Genomic DNA, 15473 nt, shown 5'->3' with positions numbered 1-15473 from the left:
TTCTCAAATTATTTTTCTTTTGGAGCATAATAACGTGTTTAAATTACTATTATATTATGATTACGAGCATCGTCGTATAGTACTATGTGAATAATGAATAAATTTTTATTTTTGTCCACTTTAAAATTCCGATCCAATAAGGTGCTATGTATGTGTTACATTACTCATCATTATTATTTCTTTATTGACGGAGGCATTCAATTCAATATGTTATATAATGAACCACATTATGTTTATTTAATAACGTAATGTCTGGTTATATTTATAAATGAAGAACTAAAAATTGTTAAAACATAATTTTAATTTACCATTTATGAACGTTTAAACTTATTTTTTTTATAAATCTTTGATATCCGTAACCATATAAAATAAAATACAGATAACAATGACAACATTGCAATAATAAGGCCGAATATTAGAATAATAACAAATTCTAGTTCGTAGTACTCTGTCCAGGACATGTTCGCTGCGGGTGCACGCAGATGCTTCGCTCCGCCGTGCCGCAGTACGTACTCCGTCCACAATATGGCGCGCTCCAGAGAAGATTGTTGCTGATCATTTATAATTTTTCTCAATTTTCTTACATTTTTCCGATAACTAAAATAATAATTCAAATTACTTGATATTTTTTTAATCTTTATTTAACTTCGCTTGTATGTATATTATGAAGCTTTGCAAGTTATTTTTATCGATAATTTTATAAATGAAGAGAGATTGGTAAATAATCATAGTTAATTACAATGAAATAGCGTGTAGGGGTATTCATTAAAGCTTTTTAATGTACCCATTAGCTCACCAGATGTAAGAAATGAATAAGTTCTAAGGAAAAATCCCTTCCAAGGACTCCTTTTTAATACCACCAAAGTCAAAATATGTTTGCCTAGCATTTACCTTGTGTCCTCAATGACGCTTAGTATACCAATCCTGAATTCTTCTTCAGTGAGCGAATCCCAATCCAGTTTTATTCCAATCTTATTTCGTACGTACTTCTCGACATTAAAACTTTGATCGCCAAACATGGGTATGCCAATAAGCGGTACTCCAGCGGTAATGGCTTCGTCTGTAGATTGTTGTCCACCTTGCATTATAAATGCCTTTATTTTTGGATGTTCTGTAATATTAAGCGATATATATTTTTGGTATTCTACTAAGTTTAAATATAAAAAAAATCTTACTCTTAAAACCATTGATTTTTGTTTATCCCTTTATCGTCACTACAAAATTGGTAATAAAACTGTGGTGACCACCCGCTACTCGACAAGAGATGGCGCCACGAGTATTCTGAATTACGCTATCGAAGTTTTCTAAATATACAAGAGCTTGAGTTCCGAACTGAGACTGTCGAAGACTAATGATCACCTAGCCCGGCGGGAGATCTCCCTTTGCCAAAAAACTATTATATATTTTACTTTTTTATGCGTCGCAATCGTCATGTACCAAAACATACTGTGGGAAAATAATTATTTTATTATTATGTACTTACTTAGGAGATCAGCTTGAGGTAGCCACTCAGAAATTTTAATATTCTCCGATATTCCTGCAAGCTCTTCAGTATCCATTTTCCATAACACGTCGTAAGGTAAATTTGAAAATACTTTGACCATCATTTGAACTCTTTCAGGAGGAAGAAGGGATGTTTTAACATTTGTCCCGAAACTTACATATATGACATCATTCTTAGAATTATTTAAATAAAAACTCAAATCCTGTAATAAAATAATCAATAATAATAAATATAAGTGTATATCTTTAAATATGTCACATTTTTTTATAAATATTATATAAGTTTAAGATATTACAAGTTTCATTTAACAATCCTCTCCTATTTTGATTAAGTATTAGTAATCAATAATTTATTAATTACCTGAGGTAATTCTTTTTTTGGCTTTTGGTGCAAACCGCTCATATAAATTACATTTGGTGGCACAGGAGTATTATCCGCAAAAATAGGATGTATGTTTTGGAAAAACATATGCACATTATTGTATAATTCTGATAACGGTGGAATACTTGTACCAAAATACTTCTTCAATATTTCATTATCTTCGTGTTCAAATGAATTGTAGATGTGCATTGTATAGGTAAAACTCAACATTTCCTTTATCTTCTCCCAAATCGTAAGATTGTAGAGTCTTTGACGGGGAACTACAGGGTACAAAAGGCTATTGGAAGGTATCCCTACTTTTGCGTTTATTCCGAAAAATGATCCATAACTTGATATTAAAATCACCGGTGCTTTATAAACATGGGAAAACGCTAACGCTGTTCTTACACACATCTCTAGTAATAATAAATCAAACGTTATATTGTTCTTATTTTTAACAATATCTAGAACTGGTTTCGTTTGTAACTGATTGTCCACGATTATTCCAAGTAGCTTACTTAATGATTTTACTTGTATGTGAATATCATTGCGTTTTCCAATATCAGCGTCCGAGTATGTCTTTTGCAAACTATGATATGACACAGTTCCAACATCGATTTCTGTGAGATTTACAGGAGCCTCTCCTGATGGGTAAGCTGGATCAGTAGTTATAACCACTACTTCATGACCGTGTTTAACTAACTCTTGTGTCAGTTGTCGATAAACGACTTGGTGGCTTATTGATGGAGTTGGAAACACTGCTAATATTCTCGCGGAATCGATGCTAGCTCCTATAACGATCACTATTGCCATGATTAAATATTTATTCATAGTATTAAAACGAGCCTCAGTTCTACTTAGACCTTGAATCTACGATTCAGTTCTTACAAGTTTTAATTTGAATTCTTATCGGTTTTAAGCTTTGTATACGGCTGTTTTCTCGAATTTACCGTTTTAAAACATAAAGACAAGTATTTTGGTATTTATGACCTTACCTTTAATTGCACTTGGATAGCTGGGTTAATTTATTTATCAAATATGTATGCAAATGTACAACACCATGTAAATATATTTAAACTATAAGTAAATAAAATATGAAATTCATTTTAAAAAATACTTTTTCACTTTTTAGGGTTCCGTACCCAAAGGGTATAAACGGAACCCTATTACTAAGACTTCGCTGTCTGTCCGTCTGTCCGTCTGTCCGTCTGTCACAGGGTTATATCTCCGGAACCGTAATAGATAGATACGTGAAATTTTTACAGAGGATGCATAACGGTGGCAGCTATAACAACAAATACTAAAAATAAAATAAAACTGAATATTAAAGGGGGTCTCCATACAACAAACCGGTATTTACGATCTAACTCTTAAACCGTACTAAGAAGACGGTTGAATTTTTTACAATTCGTTTAATATTATAACTGGTATTATAATAAACACAAATAAGAACCTTAAAACATATTTTATTATAGTTATTTTAATTTTATTGTACGTTATTTACGTATTATTCATCATCACCCCAACGCCATCTATTGTTGCATCATATAAATAAGTATTGTTGAAAATAATAAAATGAATAAAAATAAGTCAAAAATAATGATTGGTGGTACAGAAGCCTCCATGATCGACTCGTACTTGGCGAATTATTTAGATTGGCGTCAATTTTAAGTCCTCAAAAATCGTACTGTTTCGTCAATTATATCACAAGTATGCACAATTGATTTTAGGCAGAACTACTTTTTATATAAAAATTAAATGTAAGTAATCAAATACATTATATTTGCGAGTATCACCTTAGCTTTTAGAATGAACAATGCGTACATTTTACACATTATCTTATGAAAATTTTTCATAAGATAATGTGTAACATAAATCTCTTGAATTATTGTTTGGTATAATTTCATTATTGACAGAGATGGTCGATATTATTTCTATTAAAACTAAACTTTGTTTATTCAATAACGTCATATCTCGAAACAGAACCTGCTTGAATTATCGCCGAAACATATATTAACGAATCTTGAGCGCTCAAGATCACAAAATAAATTTACTGTTTTATAACTTGATTTATTTGAAACTTATTTTCAACTAGTGTACACGCTAACTTATTCTAATCATTTTTGTTATAAAGTAGGAAAAAAGCAAAGTCATCCATATATAGAACCTGTTTTGCCACTCCAGACCACTTAACCATATTTTTATGACGTCGTGGATTTTTCTTTTAGATCTTACTCTTCAGGAATCATTTATGAACTAAATGAATATTTAAACTTTGAAAATTCAAACTAAAAAGAATTAAAATTAATCATTGTAAAATATAAATCTAAACGTATTATAATAATTCGTCCATTCATTATGATTTATTATTCTTATCACTTCTTAAAACCTTCACTAGACTTTGCCATATAAAGTAAATTGATAATAACGAGAAAAGTAGTGCAACAAATAGGCTAATAATAATAATAATAATAAGATCTAGTTCGTAGTACTCTGTCCAGGACATGTTCGCTGCGGGTGCACGCAGATGCTTCGCTCCGCCGTGCCGCAGTACGTACTCTATCCACAATATGGCGCGTTCCAGCGGGGATTGCGGCTGATCAGTTATGATTGATCTCAATCTTCTTATATTTTTTTTATAACTGTAATAGAAATGAATTAAACATTTGATTTTTCTCTTAATATTAATCATGGTTAGAACATAAACAGTCAGAGGTAATCGTACAAATTTAATAATCAGGTAGAAATCGTTAATTTTGCTATTTTACACCGGCGTAATTAAATTATGTAAGATAAAGTCACCTATTTCCGCGGTATTTTTCACCAAAACTAGAAAGAGCGTAAGATATTAAGCACTTACTACGGCTTAATAAGGAATTAAATAATTTTATCAGAAGCTTTATTATCTGTACTCTTGAAATATACTCGACATTTTACGATTAAATATTGATTTAAATGTGTATTTAAAATAAATATGAACCAAGTCAGAAAACCCTAATTCCGATGTAAAAATCCTTATTCCGATCTATTTGGTTCCTAATTCCGAGTATACAAAATAAGGTAGTGAAAGAGATAGAACGACTGCTACATGGTGTATAAAAATAAATGTTATTTATTGAATTTAGTTTCTAACTAGTGGTGCCCGCGGCTTCGCCCGCATTTCAAAGATATAATATGACATACATAAAACAGAAAATTCGTACTTTCATTGGAATGACAGTGGTGCCATCTGTCGAAATTTAGTCTTACCAACTCCCAAACCTTCGTGGGCTCTTGGACAACAACTCTGCAAAAGATCATCACTTGATCAAATGCATAGTTTCCGGTTCTATAAAATGTATATAGACAAATATTCATTTTTATATAAATAGATAGATGATCAACTAATGGATAAGTAAAGTAACTGTAGGTAAAATCGAAAATCGAAAATCGAATTTCAATCTTCGTTCTGGTGGGATTTCCGAGATAAAAACTATCCTATGACCTTTCTCGGGTCTCAGACTATCTTTGTACAAAATTCCATTCAAATCGGTTCAGTGGTGTAGCCGTGAAAAAGAGACAGACGGACAGAGTTAATTCCACATTTATAATATTAGTAAGGATTAGTAAGGATATCGATTAAAATAATCGACTTTTTGGTCCAAAAGATCGGTTCTCCGATTAATCGATCTTAGATCGCCTTCCCTCATTCCCGTGGGATTTCCGGGATAAAACTATCCTATGTCCGTTCCCGGGTCTCAGACTATTTTTGTACAAAATTTCATTAAAATCGGTTCAGTGGTTTAGGCGTCAAGAACAGACAACCAGACAGAGAGACAGACAGACAGACAGACAGACAGAGTTACTTTCGGATTTATAATATTAGTAAGGATTTCTTTTTATTATTTAAGGGTTAGCTTTATCAAAAGTGTTCATAGCTATGATTAAAGGGAAGCTGTCGAAATAACACTTTTTTACAGCATAGTTTCTTGACTGGTTAATTTAACACGCGTAATTCATGTGTTTTTTAAACTGCAGTCAATTCGTGTAACTGCAATACAATTTTGGACATTCTTCTTCGTGTACTTTATACTAGGGTTTATTATTGTACACCAGAAATAATAATAATATGGAATATCGTCATGCGGTTTATAGAATTATTTCGTTTTGAGTAATTTAATCAAATGAAAACGTTGTAAAATATTATATTTCTTATTTAAATATCTATTAAAATCGTATAACAATGTTAATTCTCCCTTAATTAGGATTAAGCGAATTACTGATAAAAACAATAGAAATGTTCTTAAAAACCGATGAAAACTTTAAACACCCTGTATAGTATTTTACGGTTATTCCGCGGATTAATGTGCCCATATAACCTAATTCCGAGTTATATACATCGGAATAGCGTGTCATAACTAAAAATCACGTTTCCAAATTCCGATTATTAAATAATAAAATACTTTTACACAATTTAAAGGCAGAAAGATACTGTATTGAAATATGTACATAATACTACACAATACTTGTTCAATATTACATCGATATCTGGATGAACTTCATTTTCCCTCTTCAGTTGTCCCATAGAAAAAATTAGGAAAGCCCAAAAGTAAGAAGCATACTTTTGATGAAAGCACTAATGCAAAACTATGCGATTATTTAAAAAACCATACACATAATATTATTATGATAGCCATATGACGATAGAGTGACCTTTCAGTTAAAATGACTTGGTAAATAGTTTATAAAAGCCGTTTTTGTAAATACCACGGAATTTGGTGCCAATTTCAGAACCCCTCGGCATTAGGTGACTTCACCTTAAGTATTTTTAATTGAAGTAGCAAACGATGATGACATTCACCTTACGATAAGTATTCACTGCCGCCCGTGGAAATCTGTAATCAACTTCACATGGAACAGATGATACAGATGTATTGCCACTTCTGAGAACTAAAATGGTCGCCAGACCATACCTTTTCAAAGCAAAACGCAAGAACAGCTTCAAACAAGAGCACATTAGTAATAAATGTAGCAATGGTACGTCCCCGGTCAAGGTATACTATTTTTACCACCATTTTAAGTTCAAGGTATTCTGAGTTTAATTTTTACCTTGAGTTTTCAGTGACAGTTAGTATAGCAGTTCTCAGTTCATCTTCTGTGAGTGAATACCAATCCAGTTTTATTCCAATGTTAAGACGGACATACTTCTCCACATTATACCATTGATCGCAACATATAGGTATACCAATTAGTGGTACTCCAGCGGTAATGGCTTCGTCTGTAGATTGAAGTCCACCTTGCGTAATAAACACTTTAATTTTTGGATGTTCTGTAATTATAAGCAGTATATGAAGTAATTTATTATGCTGTTTTTATGATAATATGCATAAATAGAAATAATTACTATGTTACTTACTCAAGAGATCAGCTTGCGGCAACCATTCAGAAATTTTGATGTTGTTCGATGTTCCTGAGAGCTCTGTGGTATCCATTTTCCATAAAATATCATAAGGTAAATTTGAAAATACTTTAATCATGATTTGAACTTTTTCAGGAAGAAGGAGTGACGTTCTGATGTTTGTACCAAAACTTACATATATAACACCGTTTTTGGAATTATTCAAATACAAACTTAAATCCTGCAATTAATGAATACGCGTATGTGTAAAAGTACAAAATTAAAATACATCGTTATTAAATTGTGACTATATCAGGTTATTAAAGGCAGATGTTCAATCAAGTGTATGTAATAATAATTACCATAAGTATTCGGTCCCAGAAAGAAATTAACTTATATATCAATTTGTTGTGTTTAATTGTAATCGCAGCGATATATGCTGATTTAAATTAGTACACAATAAAAGTAGAAATCTCATAACACTTTTCCTATGAGTAGATCTGATATTACCTGGGGTAATTCCTTTGCTGGTTCTTGATGCAAGCCTCCTATGTAAATGACATTATGTGGTACAGGAATATTATCCAAGAAATAAGGATGGACGTTATCTAAAAACATAGCTACATTTTTGTATAATTTCGACAAAGGTGGGATGTCCGAACCAAAATATTTCTTTAACATGTTATTTTCTTCATCTTCCATCAAATGATACACGTACTTCATAGAATAATAACTAAACAATTCTTTAAAGGTTTCCCAATAGGTAAGATTGTACAGCCTTTGACGTGGAATTACTGGATACAATAGGGGATGGTTAGGCACACCGACCCGTTCCATTATCTCAAGAAATGGACCATGAGAACTAATTAAAATTACTGGCGCTTCATAAACATGGGAAAATGCCAATGCTGGTCTTACGCACATCTCTAGTAACAGTAAATTGAAAGTGTCATTTTTCTTATTTTTAACAATATCTTGTATTTGTTTCGTTTGTAACTGTTTTTCGAAAAATACATCGATTACTTGGACGAATGATTTGATTTGTTTGTATAAATCTTTTCGCTTCCCAATATCAGCATTAGTGTATCTCTTTCGCCAACTTTCAACTGATACATTTCCAACATCTATTTCTGTAAGATTTTCTGGAGCTTCTCCTGGTGGGAAAGCTGGATGAGTTGTAATAACTACAACTTCATGGCCACGTTTAACTAACTCTAGTGTCAGTGGTCGAAAAACAACTTGATGGCTTATTGATGGAGTTGGAAACACTGCTAGTATTCTAGCTGAATCAATCTCTGTCGCATTAATAATTATCACTATTGCCACTATTATGTATTTGTCCATATTTACCTTTATGTATATATTTATTATATCCTAAAGTAGAAACAATTATAGCAGGTCAGTCACTATGGCCAATTTTACTCACCCCATGGTGAACTTTTTTAAGCGTGATTCTTACTTCACTTTTAGGTTAAGAAAACTATGTTCACGTGAATGTTGCAAGAACTTACGAAACGTGAAACTTGCATGAAAGTACGTGTTTTTATGAATTAATGACACGAGGGGACCTAGAGACAAGGGTTTTGAAAACAATAAAGGATCGAATGAATATTTTACTTCTAGCTATTTACTTATCGACTAATCGGGGGCAGTTTAACACGATTATTTTGAATATTTTATTATCTAAATGAGCTCAATTCTCACACTGAATACGTATTAATAATTATAAGCTATCACCATTTCTCATCGACTGAAGAATAAGAGGACTCTAGATATTTTGCACAGGTGTCCTTTATAAGATGAGTAATGTATTATAATAGTTTCTTTTGGGGTTCTGTTACCTACTTACAAGAAATTAAAACATTATAATATTCGTTCATTTATTAATCAGATTAATAAATCATTTTTAATAATAGAACTTGGTAGATACATATTTTCTTTAAAGCAGTGCCGCATTCTACACATATGTCTAAAGGATGGAAAATTACAAGTTCACTTTGCTATGTAGAATAATAGTTAGGTCAGGTTACTCATTTTTCTTTAAGAAAAATAATATCACAGACAGAACGAGCGAGATTGGAATATTTTTCAATGAATGCTGAGGTTAGCGACAACGGTATCAAATATATTTTTATAAAGAATTATTTTTGACTCTGATACAATTAATTTTCATACCAACTACGGAACCCATCAATGTGCATGGACTGGCACTTTACTACCTTATACAATAATATTGACAAAGCTGGTCGTAGTTTGTTAAGCACCTTTTTTCACTATAAAATTTTTCATAACATTATGCATGTATGTTAAAAATTTCATGAACTCTAACAATATCTAAAGTTCACCATTATGCAATTTACAAGCCTGATAATTAAACTAAATTTTGAGAGACAGCCCGTACTTAGCGACGTGATCATCTCAGGAATTTATTAAAATACAAATAAAACCATCTTCGATATAACTGTAGTAGTTATACTAAGTTGGTTTTGCACATAGTTCTGAAGACTGAAGAAGTTTATGTATTTTATTACTGTTTTACCCCAAACTTTCATGAGTTTTTAAACTTGACAATTGTAAAAATATTGCATACACGTAACCACGTAAAGTAAATTAATAAGAAAAATGAGAACAGTACAGCAAATATGGTGATTATTACAATAATGATAAGATCTAGTTCGTAGTACACTGTCCAGGACATGTTTGCTCCGGGTGCACGCAGATGCTTCGCTCCGCCGTGCCGCAGCACGTGCTCCATCCATAACATGGCGCGGTCCAGGGCAGTTTGAGGCTGATCTTGTATGATTGATCTAAATCTTTTTATATTCGTCCGGTAACTGTAATTGAATAAAAAAAATATATATTGAAGGTGGTAGAACTCTTTGTGGTTTGACTCCTGCGGCACCACCGCCACACCTATTTCTGCCTAATAACAGCAGTGTTAGGCGCTGCTGTGTTCCGGTTTGAAGGGTGTGGTAAGGGAGACATACTTTTTCGAGTGAATGCCTTAATATTTGGATGTTCTGTAATAATAAGAAAATGAATTACTGTCGTAGCATTAAATGTTCAAAAAACCAAAAAGTAATAAAAACTCAAGTCTACTGAAAAAATGGAGGCCGAAGAAATCGTTAGTTTTCTATGTTTTTCGATCTATCTATTGAACCGTAATAGGAAGACAGTCAAAATATTTACAATGCATTTATTTCAATGACTGCTATAACAAAATACTTTCAATAAAATTAATAAATATCGGGTGGTACGGACAATCGGGTGGTGGCCAAATATTACTAAAACATTTTGAACGGTAATATTATACTTCACCATGTTCTTCCTTAATCAAGTCTTTAAAATTTAAAACCTTAAAATTACTCCAAATATAGTATCGAAATAATATATTTCTACTTACTGAGAAGATCAGCTTGTGGCAACCATTCAGCTACTTTAATGTTCTTCGATATTCCTGGTAACTCTATGTTATCCACTTTCCACAATACATCATAAGGTAAGCTAGAAAATACTTTGATCATCATTTGAATTCTTTCTGTAGGAAGAAGTGACGTTTTGACATTTGTACCAAAACTTACATATATAACGCCATTTCTGGATTTATTTAAAAATAAACTCAGGTCCTGCAATTAAATAGTTATTCCTATAAGTTACATTGTTCTATATAGGTAAATACTTTTATACATATAGTGTTCTAGTCCTACTTTTATTTGATTACAAATGTCTTCATTATTTTATTTACTTATAATTATTTTACTATGAATATAATTATCACCTGAGGTAATTCTTTTGCTGGTTTCTGATGCAACCCTCCCATATAAAGTATACTATGCGGCACCAGTGGATTATCCATAAAAAGAGGATAAATGTTTAGAAATAACATGTCTATATTATTGTACAATTCTGAGAATGGTAGAATGTCTGAACCTAAATATTTCTTCATTGTTTCATTATCTTCGTCTTCCAATGAATAAAACGTACGTTCCATAGAGTAATAAGTAAATAATTCTTTAACTACCTCCCAATTTGTTAAATTATAGAGTCTTTGACGCGGAACTTCTGGGTACAAAAGTGGATAGATTGGAGGTACTCCAAGCTTTTCGCTCAAGGAAAACATTGATGCTCCTGAACTTATTAGAATCACTGGTGCTTTATAAATATGAGACAATGCTAATGCTGGTCGGACGCACATTTCTAGTAACAGTAAGTCGAATTCTATGTTGTTTTTATTTTCAACAATATCCTGCATTGGTTTCGTTTGTAACTGATTTTCAAAAATTACTCTGAACACCTCAAAGATTAATTTCATTTGTTTAATAATGTCGTTGTGTTTTCCAACACCAGCATTGGCTAATTCCTTTTGCCAACTTTGATAAGATACATTACGGACATCGATCTCTGTAAGATTCACAGGAGCCTCTCCTGGTGGGAAAGCTGGATCAGTAGTCATAACTACAACTTCATGACCACGTTTAACTAACTCTTGTGTCAGTGGCCGAAAAACAAGTTGGTGGCTTATTGATGGAGTTGGAAATACTGCTAGTATTCTTGCTGAATCATTCTTGGCCACAAGAATTAATATTATTGCCACAATTAAGTACTTATTCATTTTTACTTATATATTTTAATTTTTTTGCTATCAAGTAATTTAATTAAATTTACCAAACTTTTACTCCCTGTAAAGTAAGTCAATTAATGCATTATTCACATACTTGTTTAGAAGATTGGAATAGCATCCATCTGATGGTAAGATGTCACCCAAGGACATCTGTAATCAAATTAATAAGGAACAGAAGTTCTAAATAAAGATAATTTTAGACGCGTTGCTATACCTGTTATAATAAGATGGTTAATCCATATGTAAGTCAGTTGTTGTATGTGTGGCATGTTGACGAGAAGTATTGTACTTCACGCCACACATTCGAGTATGCATATACGTTTTTTTAAGGACACCTTAAAATTTACCTTCTGTCCAAACCTATTATAACAACATTTCTATAATTTCAAATTTTGCCGCTATAAAATATATTATGTCTATATAGTATATACTTCATAATATTTCATTAACGGATAAAGATTAAATCAATGTATACGAGAATTATACATAAAATTATAAGACTTAAAACTCATAATAAACTAAGTTAGTAGAGAAAACTTTATTTCTAGCTATTTACCTGACATATTTATGAAGAATAAATTGAAATTCTTCACAACCAGCCCACGATATCACTACTATCGTACGTATCGTATTACTAACCTTTCACCCTACAATAATTTTATTACGAAATATTGCTATAACACACCAACTGTATGGTAAGTAAATTTAATATTTTTCATAGATAACCTATAGGTATCGTTAATCGCTGTTATTTCAGGGTTCTGTAGACTAATATTGAAAAAGGATCTTTATAAACTTTTATTAAAAAAAAAACAACTAGAGTTCCGTTCAAAAAAAGTAAAACCGAAGCGTTCCCACTTCGTCTTTAGGGATAGCACGGCATGTAATAATCTTAACTGACTTTTCCTTGATTACAGATATCCATGGACGGAAGTAGTCGCTTACAACCACGTGGACTGTACTGTTCGGGATTCACAGTTCTAAAATAAGGGAAATCTTCAGACAACATGATATTTCAAGTTTAACTACAACATTTCATCTTCTTTCAGTAGCATTACCATGAGTTGGCATAGAAACGCCACTATATAAATGGTAAATAGAAAACTATTGTCATTTTGCTAGTGAATAACATAACTACTATCGTTACGGTATTTCTTGACAACGTCTGTCAAATTAATGACTCATGGGACCGAATTTGTATGGCAATAGATCATAATGACATTCGCTAGCGATATGATTTCGATAGGTTTTTTACGTATCGAGTTACGTCACTACGGATTTTAGTTCTACGAGTAACCACCAGAGGCGCTGTACAATTTTTCATACATTTATTTTACGCAGTCGCTAGCGAGTAATACTTTTGTAAACTCATGGTAGTCCTACATATGTAATTGATATATGAAATATAAACTCCAATCAACTACGGAACTCTACTATGCGTGAGCGGGCACGCATTTTGTGTTTTTAAACTTTATTGACAAAGGTGGTCGTAATTTCATCACGCATTTTGTTTATAATTCAAATTGTTTAACGATATCTAATGATATAAAGTATAATAACACATCATTGTAAGACTTCTATGAGAAACGAACAATAATTATTTGAAAAATTAACATGTTTTATTGTCTAATGGACACAAGTGAACATAATTAGGTTACACTTTCTTTAATACTTTGGTACATAATACTACAGTATTATGTGTAGTCTAAAAGTGTGGGGTGCTCCATTTATCAGGTTCGGTTCAAAAGCACCCCACACTTTTTCCACATTTATACTATTTACTGTTCCTTAATTGATTCTTAGATTGAACATTATTTTCTACGTTTTAGTTGATTTTATCATAAAAGCTTGTTTTTTTAACCGACTTCGAAAAAGGAGGAGGTTACTCAATTCGACCGTATATACTTTTTTTTTTTTTTTTTTTTTTTTATGTTTGTTCGGCGATTTTTTCGCGATGCCGCGACCGATCGACATGATTCATACACCATTGTATGCGGCTAGTTTCACAGGGGGTCCCATTTCGAGGAAATTTGAAAATTTCCGCCAGTTTTCCCGGAAAATTGGAAAAACCCGATTTCATATAAACTTGAATAAGTCGAGTATTTCTTAACTAATTTTAATTTTCTTTTTTTCATATGAAAGGGTGTTTCGTTGCGGTACTTTCCTACCTTAACATTAGTACGCTCTGATGATTAGAATTTAAGTTATGGGGTGGAACTCATCATCACTACCCCTGCTTTTTACATATTTTATGACAACTTACCTTCTGCCCACTCAATTCTCATGAAACTTAAAATGAACATTGAGTATCTAGGTTAACATGATATGATGGAAAATTTGACCTTCAACTCTTCAACCCTGGTAATGCAGAAATGCCTCCTGCCTCAACCATACAAGTTAGGCATTTGGAACTTATGGATATTTAATAAAATCGATAAGTTGAGATATATGATGGAAAATTTGACCTTCCACTCTTCAACTCTGATAATGCAGAGGTGCCTCCTGCCTCAGCCATACAAGTTAGGCATTTGATGCTTATGAATATTCAATAAGGTTGATAGGTAGAGATATATGATGGAAAATTTGACCTTCTACTCTTCAACTCTGATAATGCAGAAGTGCCTCCTGCCTCAACCATACAAATTAGGCATTTGGAGCTTACGAATATATGATAAGGTCTTTGAGTAGAGACATATGATGGAAGATATGACCTTCAATTCTTCAATCCTGATGATGCAGAGGTGCCTCCCATGTAAAGTATATAGATTAGACATTTGTTGTAATGAAGTAGCTAGACAGAGATATATGATGAAAAATTTGACCATCAACTCCTTTTTCTTTTCTTAACTATTGAATTAAGGTAAATTGGACCGGTTCACTCACAGAGTTTTACCACCTAGTTTGATTTATTTACTTATCTGTTCCTACCTAACCTAGCCAATAATTAGTATCTCATAAAGCTTAAAGAATTGGTTAGGTTAGGTTGGAACATATAAGACAATATAAAACTAAGCGAGAAGGGCGCGGCAGCGCCCTGCGAGCGGGTGGGTCCAATCCGTATCTATTCAGACCTTACCTTTATTCATGATCACATTTATACAATTTTACATAATATTAATACAAACGTTAGCATATCATCACTAAAAAGGGTGAAATAAAAAATTTTAACAAAAAAATAAAACCGACTTCTATGTCACTACAAAGTAAAAAATAATTGAAATAAATGTTGGTTTAGTACATATTTCTGAAGTCGGCGCTCATATTGGACACGCTGTTATCAAACGAAATATATTGAGCGCCGACTTCAGAAATATGTACTAAACCAACATTTATTTCAATTATTTTTTACTTTGTAGTGACATAGAAGTCGGTTTTATTTTTTTGTTAAAATTTTTTATTAGTTTTTTGAACTATAATTATTTATTAATTTTTAGTATTTGTTTTTATAGCGACCACCATTATGCATCGTTTGTAAAAAAATCAAGTGTCTATCTATTACGATTTAAGAGATAAGCCCAATGACACACGAACAGACCGCAGAGCGTTTCGTTTTAACCTTTGAGTACGGAATCCTCAAAATCATCCTACAAGAGGGAATTATAGATATGTTT

At 32.2% G+C, this 15473-nt stretch overlaps 2 protein-coding genes across 2 annotated transcripts; both read right to left on the bottom strand.

The window, feature by feature from the left end:
- Nucleotides 1–291: 291 nt before the first annotated feature.
- Nucleotides 292–2797, bottom strand: LOC140754995 (UDP-glucosyltransferase 2-like). Its single transcript, XM_073090157.1, has 4 exons — nt 1865–2797; nt 1484–1706; nt 892–1111; nt 292–597 (listed from the first exon to the last, which is right to left on the bottom strand). Exons 1-4 carry the CDS (start codon nt 2693–2695, stop codon nt 312–314), a joined length of 1560 nt encoding a protein of 519 aa, XP_072946258.1. The 5' UTR covers nt 2696–2797; the 3' UTR covers nt 292–311.
- Nucleotides 2798–3735: 938 nt separating this feature from the next.
- Nucleotides 3736–9007, bottom strand: LOC140754992 (UDP-glucosyltransferase 2-like). The gene is made up of 4 exons (XM_073090153.1): nt 7752–9007; nt 7260–7482; nt 6953–7172; nt 3736–4506 (listed from the first exon to the last, which is right to left on the bottom strand). The coding sequence occupies exons 1-4, from the start codon at nt 8583–8585 to the stop codon at nt 4221–4223; spliced, it is 1563 nt and encodes a 520-aa protein (XP_072946254.1). The 5' UTR covers nt 8586–9007; the 3' UTR covers nt 3736–4220.
- Between the last annotated feature and the right edge of the window lie 6466 nt (nt 9008–15473).

The sequence above is a fragment of the Epargyreus clarus genome, unplaced genomic scaffold (assembly GCF_041222505.1).
Source record: "Epargyreus clarus isolate Ecla_fem2 unplaced genomic scaffold, WU_Ecla_fem_2.2 ptg000032l, whole genome shotgun sequence".
Lineage (NCBI taxonomy): Eukaryota > Metazoa > Arthropoda > Insecta > Lepidoptera > Hesperiidae > Epargyreus > Epargyreus clarus.
The sequence above is the reverse complement of the archived record's forward strand: the minus strand, read 5'-3'. Positions and strand labels throughout refer to the sequence as shown.